Here is a 9,534-nt window from a genome sequence, read left to right as displayed (position 1 = left end):
GTAGTTTTTGGTATGTAAAAATTATCAAACTCATATAAACTTAAAAAATGTGATAAGCTTTTAAAAGTAGAGATTTCAAGCTTTAAAACCCTTTTTTTAAATTTGAATTTCATTCATTATTGACGAAGATATTGTATATACAACTTTAGCTAAAAGTACGCGATGACTTTTTACTCAACCTAATATGTAATAATATTTATAATGTTAGTCATTTTTAAAAAATATAAAGCCTTTTTCCTATAATTTTATTCTTTAATCGTGTTTTGATTTTATTAAAATTTTAGATAATTAATAACAAAGGATCACATTTGGACATTCGTCTTCCTTCTATTAGTGCCAGCTTAGGCATCAACGGTAAGTATAGAAGTCCTTGAGCTTACAAGCAAATGCTGATCGCAAGAAAGAAACAAAATCGACGTCTAACAATATACTTACTAACTAACAATAAAGCCAAATTGAACTCAAGGTTGCTTTCTTTTTAGGAAACACAGCCCCTACAGCACAAAAGTTGCAGCAACAATGCTGCAACATTGCAGTAATATTGCATGTTGCAGCAATATTGCAAGTTCTGTGCTATATATCAATACAAATGTTGATCTATCTTTGTTATTCAATGAATGTCAAGAAGGATAAAACGACGTTTGTATCAATTATGTTCCTTAAAAGGAAAATAGCCTGTATTACTGTTTTATGTATAATAGAGGAAATTAAAGAAAAAAGGAATTATCTTTCTATATTTCGTGTCGTCTTAATTTATGTATAAGTAGATACGTAAGTAGATATGTAAGAGTATTCTAAAAATAACGATAAATCTTTCGCACAGGGGTAGAATGGACTGAACTGAGAAGAAAAGTCCTATATAGTTTTATAATTTTGCATAGTTAACAAGATATTAATTGCTAAAAATTGCCGAAAATTGATTTTTAATAATTTTTTACTCAAATACTATCAACTTTATAAAAAAACTGCAAAAGACAAAAATTATTTATTTTCTTCTCATATATAGAGCTCTAAGAATTTTTGCAGAATTTTTAAATACCATATTTTCTCATATTTTTTAATAAAAATAAGAAAATGCAGTACTAAAAAGTTAATAAAAAATTCTGAAAAAATTCTTAGAGCTCTATGAAAAGAAAATAAACAATTTTCATAAAAAATATATATATATATTCTATATGTGTGTGTGTGTGTGTGTGTGTGTGTGTGTGTGTGTGTGTGTGTGTGTGTGTGTGTGTGTGTTTGTGTGTGTGTATATAAATATTAATCAACTATCTCATTGAATGACCGTTTATTTCAGTTAACAAGAAATCCAAGGAACGTGCAGCCAATGACTTGACGAAGAAGGGCGTACCGAGTATGGAACCTCTTCCAGAGCTGCCGTCCTGCGATGACTTAGCTTCCAGCGGTGTGGAGAGCTGGCTTGACTCCTCCAGCAAATATCACAGCTGCGAGATCGTTGACGAAGAATAGCATTACGCCAACTACTCGAATCACGAGAATTTAATGATGGATGCCGCCGATGACTTCGAACACGACATACAGGCCTTTGATTACAAAAACGCGGAGAGCTGGCCGTCATCATATGATGACTAGCAATAAAAGAAATAGCACACATCCTTTAGCTTCCGTTTAATACACATACTTGTGGATTTTAATTTGCTAAAATGAAGTTACAGATTTTTAATGTTAAATTATTCTATAATTAACTAACTTTTGAATTTCGTTAAAGCTAGAACCATTATAAAACTCAAAGGATTACATTCCTTTACTGATTGCAATATTATAATCATGATGTTGTATATACACTGTAGATTTGTTGCCTAGCAACGAAATTCGCAACGAATTCACACTTTTCGAAAAGCAGCTACATAATGTAAATTTAATACTATGTACATATCTGTAAATATCATACGACGCTTTCGAAGAATGAAAATTCTAGTCCATAAAACAGGAAACAAAACAGTGCTTACGAAAGTATTCTAAGAATTTTTGGAAAAAAAACAAGCGTTAAATAAATCCAATGTTATAAGTAAATACATTATAAAAATGCGCCTATAATGTTTTTGTAAATATCGAAGTCGATCAAAGAATCAAGCTTAGCAAAAATCTAGAATTTCTTACCTAAAAAAGTTTTTTACTAAAAATGTTAAAGAAATATCTACATATTTAATTAACTAAACTTCAAAAAATTATTTATAACAAAATAAATAAGAATATACTGATATTAAAAAGAGAATACTTCGTTAATTTTCTCATTACATTGATTCCATTTTACACATTCATTCGTTATATCGTTATATTTCCAATAAAAACGTATAAAGAAGGGAAAATTATGATAATCAAACTTGACTCTTTTTAAAAATATTTAAATAAAATATTTAAATAAATTATTATTATATATTTGCATATTTATATTCTTTAATTATAATATTAATTGTTAATTTTAAAAGTTATTTTCTTCAACCTCTCTGCAAAATTTTACTTTTTTTATAAATATCTTTACCACGAAAAAGAACTAAATTTTCAGCAGGGAAGAAACTATGTATAAAAGGACCGAATAATGAATAAGGAGATAGAAAAACAGAAAAAGAGAACGAGAGAGAAAGCACCATGGTTAATAGACCACATGAAGGACTCTCGAATGAGACTTATTGTTAATAGTAGATGCTTTGGCCTCGAAAAGGGGGTTAACGAGCGGTGGTGCCACCTACGCGGAGGGCGTGGTGCTAGTTCCAAGGGTAGTTTAGTGTCGCGAGAGCCTCCAGAGGCGCGTCATCGTGCGGAGTGCAACCCCCGGAGTGTGCAGTTTCGCGCCCTCAGATCAGGGCGGCTAAGAGCGAGAGGGACGCGCGCTTGAGCGCGATCGAGCGAGGGGGTTGAAGGTGGACAGGTGGCAGATGAAGAGGGGAAGCGGAAAAAGGGGTGAGAAAAGCTTTGCGGGGTGACCAACAAGAGAACGAGGCTGACTGGCGTATTCTGAATGTGCGCGTACGTCGGCAAGAGGAGATTCCGCGCGGAGATGAGCGTACAAGTGGCCGTCGTCCTTTGTGTTGCGTCTTCCCATCGATGAGATCGCGTTCCGCAAGTAGGATACCGTGGAAAGAGCACAAGGACATCACCGCCGCCACCGTCACCATCGACAGGACGAAGGACACGCCGTCCCTGAGGACTGCTTTTCCTCGTTTCTGACGACAGTGACCATGGCGTCCAACCTGTCGTGTAAACAGTGCTCCAGTGAAGAATGCAACCCGTTTTCCAGACTGGAGATGTTGCCATATCCCTGCTGACAAGCGGACGGAATATCTGGTATGTTGAGGACAGAGGGAAGAAAGAGGAGGTGAGAGGAAAAAGATGCTGTCGCGCATTTTTGAGCAACTTTCAGTGAAGCTACCAGAGGAGGGACTACTGAGAATAATGATCTCGCTGCTGGACTTGCAGTGTGCATTGCTGTAATCGCGCGGGAGATTCATAAGATCACGAATGAGAGAGCTGATGAGTATAATGTGTGATTGTTATTGATCAATAGCGTAACGAAAACATGCATTTTGGATGCGTAATTACTCTCGTAAGAGTCTCAGCAATATATATTGTTTATTCATTCAGGTTGCTTTAAGCTCAATACCGCAAAATGAATAAAAAAGTTTTAGAAAAATATATTATATAGAGAAAGGGAAAAAATGAAAAAAGAAAGTGAAAAATAATATGTAATCGCTATTGATTAAAAGTAATACTGGCTGCTGAATATTATGTCAGAATATATCTTTTTGTTTAGTAATTCTAGTTTTTTACGTAAGCAAGTTCATAGAGATTAATTCTGAAAGTTCTGCAGCTGATGCAAGAACACCTGATATTAGGTACTTACGAGATACCGAAAAGGTAATCTGTATTTAGAGACTTTCGCGTAGGTTACAAAGAGTAATATGGTCGTTTGAGTTTGTGCTACGTTGCGTATTAGTCAGCAAAGCATAATTAGGTTATAAATGGAAAGTTGGCAAGTTATCATTGTTGATGACAGATGAGAGTTTGTGCTTCGTAATGCTCCGTAATCAAATGATGACCTTTCTTTCATTTGTAACATATGTATATTTTTTAAACTATTCTAAATTAATAGAAAGCTATTGCAACTCAAATTCAAAGATTAATTAAAATTTTTAATTTGTTAGCTATACTTAATATTTAACAGACATTTTAATCCTCTTAAAAACTTTAGTTTAAATTAATCAAAAAATAAGACTGTAATATTTTATAAACAATTTGAATATTTAAAATTGAAATAAATTGAAAAATAGAATGATTTTTTATTTTTTTCTTTGTTTTTTTGCTTTTATTCTTCTTACTTTTTTAATGTCTATATTTAAAAAATAAAAAATTTTGATTTTAAAAAATCATTTACTTATATTTAATTAGATTCTAATTAAAAAGGGATTAAAGAAGAAAAAAACGGCGCTTATAATCGTTTCGCATGATTTAATCATCAAAACTTTACTGTAACTTGCGTTAACTTATTGCATCTTTACAGTATCAAGAAACAAAATTGTAACGCTCGTTTAGCTCTATAATAGTTAAGGAAAAAGTTAGATTCTCGCTGATTTGTAAATCGTTTATGATGTTTCAGACATCAGCGATTGGGCGGCGAAGAAAGCAGAAACGTTTCATTAAAACAAATCACGAGAAACTCGCGTTAATTATTGTGACTTTACTTGTGATGATCTACATGATCGATCTATGTGATTCTTTTCTTGCGTAGTAAGCCTGCTTAAAAAAATAATCGGTCGTGATGGTGTCACGCGGAATGATGATCGTTCGCGTCGCGAATTCCGACGAGGACAAAAAGAGTTCAGCGCCTTCATATTCACTGCTGTCGTCGCATATTCACAGTAGACTGAGGTGTATCATCTTACATTCCAAAAGACATATCGCTTATCCACCATAAGGTAAGGACTTAAAAAGTATTATTATGTAAATCATTAAAAATATAGCATATTAATAATTGAATATTAAAATGGAAATAATAGAATATTAAAATGGCATTTATAATTGAATATTAAATTGTACGACAGGCTTAGAATATTCTGAAAATGATAAAAAAATGTGTCATTTTGCAAAAGTGAAAGGTCACGTTACAATGAATTAAACACTCTTTTCAACAATTAAGATCTTTATCTTATATGTTATAATCTCTCTAATCGGTCGCGTTCACGCTGTCTCGACGTAAAAGAAATTAATTGTGACATGCGATGCTAGAACATTTACCTGTTGCTTTACGTTCGTGCAAAGCAAACGACGAGATTGTAAGTAACTAACCGTTAACTTCGCAATTCGTAAGAATTCTGCGTGTAAGAGCGAAATGAAGCTTAACCTTCCAAGTATTCGAGGGAAATCAAAACGAGTAACTTTTATAAAAAAAAGAATGCTTTTAATTCTAAGTCATCTAATCAGAAGCTTAACATTATGGAAATAGCAAATAAAATTTATAGTAATATAAACATATATATAAAATTAAAGATTTAATTTTATTTTAGATTAAATGAATTAAACAACTGTGCAGCTATAATTTATAATTTAATTTATTTCACATCAGGAAGAAATTATTCATTATTGCAGCTATTGATACACGTTGATATATTCTGAATGATTTAACATTTCGCGGTAAAAGTGTAGCTACTGCATATATACATATTATTATGTACGTGTATGCAATACTTTGAATCTCACGATATGACGCAGCGCTCGTATATGTTGATACGTGCAGCTGCATCATATAAGCCTCGTATCAATATTTTTCATTTTGCACAAAAACACACTTGCGAATTAAATTTCAGATATCGCATATCGACAAAACGGAGACTCCGAGTCGATTTGTCGATACACGTGTGTCGTAGTATATAGCAGTCTTTAAGAAAGAGGGTTGCATGTTGCAGACCGCGTGGTTCCTCCGTTGCTGTCGATATAGGCAGATGTAGGGTCGATAGCCCTCCCTTCTCGTACGGCGCTCGCGTCAACCCCACGCGCCACATTATAGACAACGGCTGGCTGTTTACTGGAAAAGTAAACGTTACCCCATCGAAGAGCTTTCTATTCTATCGTAACCTGCCGTAACCGGTCTCCACAATCTGGAGAATTAACTCACTCTTGTTTTATTTAAACAATATTTAAAATCGTCCTATTAAGGGTACCATAGCTCGATATATCGCATTTTCTCTCGCAAATTTTATTACATTGTTTTTATGTATATTCGTTTTTCTTCTCCTTTGAATTTAGGGTAAAAGTTTATTTTTTACTTTATATGATAAGTAGCTTTGTGATTTGCAGGAATGCGAATTTTACATTCAGCCGTGGGATGATTGAGTTTTATTACTTGGTTGATTGTGATTAGCCTTTTTATTGGCTTATAGTGAATTCGATCATCCGCATTCTACCGGATTACTGCGCATTAAAAAGACTACTTTATATATAAAGTATGTAAATGCAATGACATAACATAATCAACATTGACAATCAAATAATACATGTATATTTTGTTAGTAACGTGACAATATTGTTACTGAGTATTTAATTTTTTAAATATTTATATGTTTTTGCATTAATTTTACTACTTTTATATATAACAGTTTTTAATAGAGATGGATATTTAGAAAGTATCCAGTATCCGGTATTATCCGGCACTTTTTTAACTATCCGACCGGATAGTCGGATATCATTAGTGTCCGGAAATATATTCAGTTAAAACTTGATATCATTAAATTGTTGATTTTTTTCTTATCTAAACGTTCTAGAAATAAGTATGCATATTCATGATGCTATAATATCTTGTTGAAAAATTACAATCTTTTTTTTTATAGGCTTTTTTTTTTAGAAGACACTTTCTCGAAATCCGATCGGATATCTGGAAAATGTCGGATATCCGATTCAAAAAAATTGTCTTCTTAAATATCCGATCAGATACCGGATATCCTATATCTGGTAATTTTATGATTCGGTGCATCCCTAGTTTTTAGTAGTGTACTGTAACTCAAGTATTTGCTATTAAGAATCTATATGTCACATCTAAAAAGAGTACTAAAAATATAAAAATTTTATAGATTGTTCTATTATTACGAATATCTCTATGTATTCAACAATAATTTTTCTCATTAGTTTAAAAGTTATTTAATTTTTTGGTTTGTCTTGGTTCTTATATAAAATCGCGTTTTTATATGCAAATATGATGAGAACATTATAAGAATTAAATCAAATTTTATACATATACTAATAAAACAATAATAAATATTTGTATAAAAGTTTATTTAAATCGGCTTACTTATTTAAAAGTGATTGACCTATTGCAAAATATGGTCGTTTTGCTGCATAAAATTATTATAAAATATTATAAATCAAGTTATTTGTTGTTTTGTTCTTTGGTTTTGTACTTGGTTTCAAGGAATATTCACTGAATAATATATCATCAAAATTTGTTTAATAGTATTGGCTAATATCAAAGACATAGAGCATGAGCTGCGTCATTCGTATCTAAATAGTATAATATTAAATATGATCAACAAAAATGAAAAAGAGGGAGCGTGAAGACGGCCAAACTCCTTCTCTTTCTAATATTGCGATTAATTGAACAGAAAGAGATAGAAACTGGCCGTTTTCGCGACCTATCACTCTCATTTTTATTGATCAATTTTATGGAGCAATTCATGCTCTTTCTATTTGGCTAATACTAACTTATTTTAGTTGATTGTTTGACTGATACTTTCAGCTGATATCGCACAACCAAAACATGGTATTGAAGGATTTCGATTAATGATACGACAAAACGATAAAAAGACAACGCGCTCTACCACACACAATTGTGACTTATAAAATAATCACGTACACAAGACAGAGGTCAAGAAGTCGCGCCAAACTATTTACATGCGATGGACTCGCTCACGATAAGCTTGACGGGGCAACAAGTGTCCCGGCGTAAATCCAAGTGCAAGTCCAACGTGCTCCAGTGGAGACCTTGACTCGGCAAACATTTTTATAAGAATCGAGATTTATTTGCATTTGTTAACACTCTTCTTCTCTCTTCTTCTTTTATAAATTATTTTTTTGTATTAATAAATTTAAAATATACAATAAATTTAGCTCAATTATAAATTTCAAGTAAAATGTATTTAATTGTCATAAAAAACCGATCTCATTTTTAGTTTTTCTTATTTTAATTAAGAGATTAAAACGAATTAAAAAATTTTAATCAACGACTATTTTAAATTAATCTACGCATAATTTAATCAGACTATCTAAAACTTAAAATTTATTTATCTGCTAATCATTTTTTACGAACTTTCAAATAATATTGAATGCACCGACAAAATCATAGATTTACAAATAAAGAAAATGTGCAGTGGATACAGTGCTAAAAAATCAGTGCCAGGAAATTTTAGTGTTCGAAAATAGGCGATTTCATTTCTATGTAAAGTAAGTAAACGAAATAAGTCAGGCAATCCCATCGACATAAATTGGATTGACCGATCAAACGCCGCACTGTTGAACCTGTTTCTGTCTCATGCGGCTTGTTTTGGTGAAAATCGAGGGATTGAAGGACGAAGGGTTAGCTTCCAACCCTACGCCAGCTTTAATCCAATTCAAAAGCTGTCCGACAAACCGCCGCTGTAAAACGAATTGAGAATGATAGAATGTGTCCTCTCAGTGATTCTAGATCGATTCTAGAATGGTTACGTGACACCGGAATGATTACGTGACACTGTTGTATTTTAATCACCCTCCTAATCTGCATTTCTATACAGTGTCAACTTTGCAACGTTTTTGAATTTCTATTAGGTAATAGAATAAGTGAATAACCGAATAATTTCTTCTCATTGAAATTTTCTCTTCTAATATAGAAATGTATACGGAAAGGGGGGTTCCATTTATGTCTTCATTAAAATGTTATTGTGTGCAAAATTGAAATATTTATGATTAAACTCCTGATTAACTTCCTGCAATTAAACTTTATTAATTTTCTAAAAATATCCTAAAATTAATAGAACCGACGTTTCCTATACGAGCTAACATCTTCGAGGTCGGAACAAAGTGGCGAACGGAAGTAAAATCGCAAGGAAGCGATTGTCGTCACGCGAGCCATATCTTTCCCGTCGACAAGATTATTTTCATATTTTCAGGAGACCCAATTTACATACGGACTCACGGTACGAGCAATAAAAGAGAGCACACACATTGGTTTTCTCGTTTTTTTTTTTCCCGATACGTTATCGACGCTAATTTGTTGGCTGGAATTGAAGGAAGCCAATTAACCTAATTTAAATAAAAATACGCGATCGAAATAAAAATATAGAGCTTCAACGTCACACGCGCAACGTATTACTGGACCTCTTGAAATATCATTATTTTACTATTTAATTATTAATAATGTTTGCTAGCTTTAAAGTTAATTTTAAGTAAAATTATTTATTATTTATTAAATTTGAAAAAAAAAAGATTAATACATATTAATTCAAATACGATATACAATTGTTTAAAGCAGTCGACATAACATGTCGTTAG

The 9,534-nt window shown here is 32.3% G+C and overlaps 2 protein-coding genes across 2 annotated transcripts in view; both read left to right on the top strand.

Moving 5' to 3' along the window:
- LOC108751952 (popeye domain-containing protein 3-like) overlaps positions 1–2,046 on the top strand; it is a 4,534-nt gene extending 2,488 nt beyond the window's left edge. The window contains exons 6-7 of the mRNA XM_018492456.1: positions 285–354; positions 1,298–2,046. Of these exons, the coding sequence (XP_018347958.1) occupies positions 285–354; positions 1,298–1,470 (243 nt within the window). The 3' untranslated portion in view covers positions 1,471–2,046. The remainder of the gene's footprint in view (positions 1–284; positions 355–1,297) is intronic.
- A 2,676-nt stretch (positions 2,047–4,722) lies between these two features.
- LOC108751900 (blood vessel epicardial substance-like) overlaps positions 4,723–9,534 on the top strand; it is a 17,058-nt gene continuing 12,246 nt past the window's right edge. Inside the window, exon 1 of the mRNA XM_018492382.1 lies at positions 4,723–4,934. The gene's annotated coding sequence lies outside the window, so the exon portion shown is untranslated. The remainder of the gene's footprint in view (positions 4,935–9,534) is intronic.

The sequence above is a fragment of the Trachymyrmex septentrionalis genome, unplaced genomic scaffold (assembly GCF_001594115.1).
Source record: "Trachymyrmex septentrionalis isolate Tsep2-gDNA-1 unplaced genomic scaffold, Tsep1.0 scaffold53, whole genome shotgun sequence".
Taxonomy (NCBI): domain Eukaryota; kingdom Metazoa; phylum Arthropoda; class Insecta; order Hymenoptera; family Formicidae; genus Trachymyrmex; species Trachymyrmex septentrionalis.
Note: the sequence above shows the minus strand (reverse complement) of the source record. Positions and strands in the feature narration are given on the sequence as shown.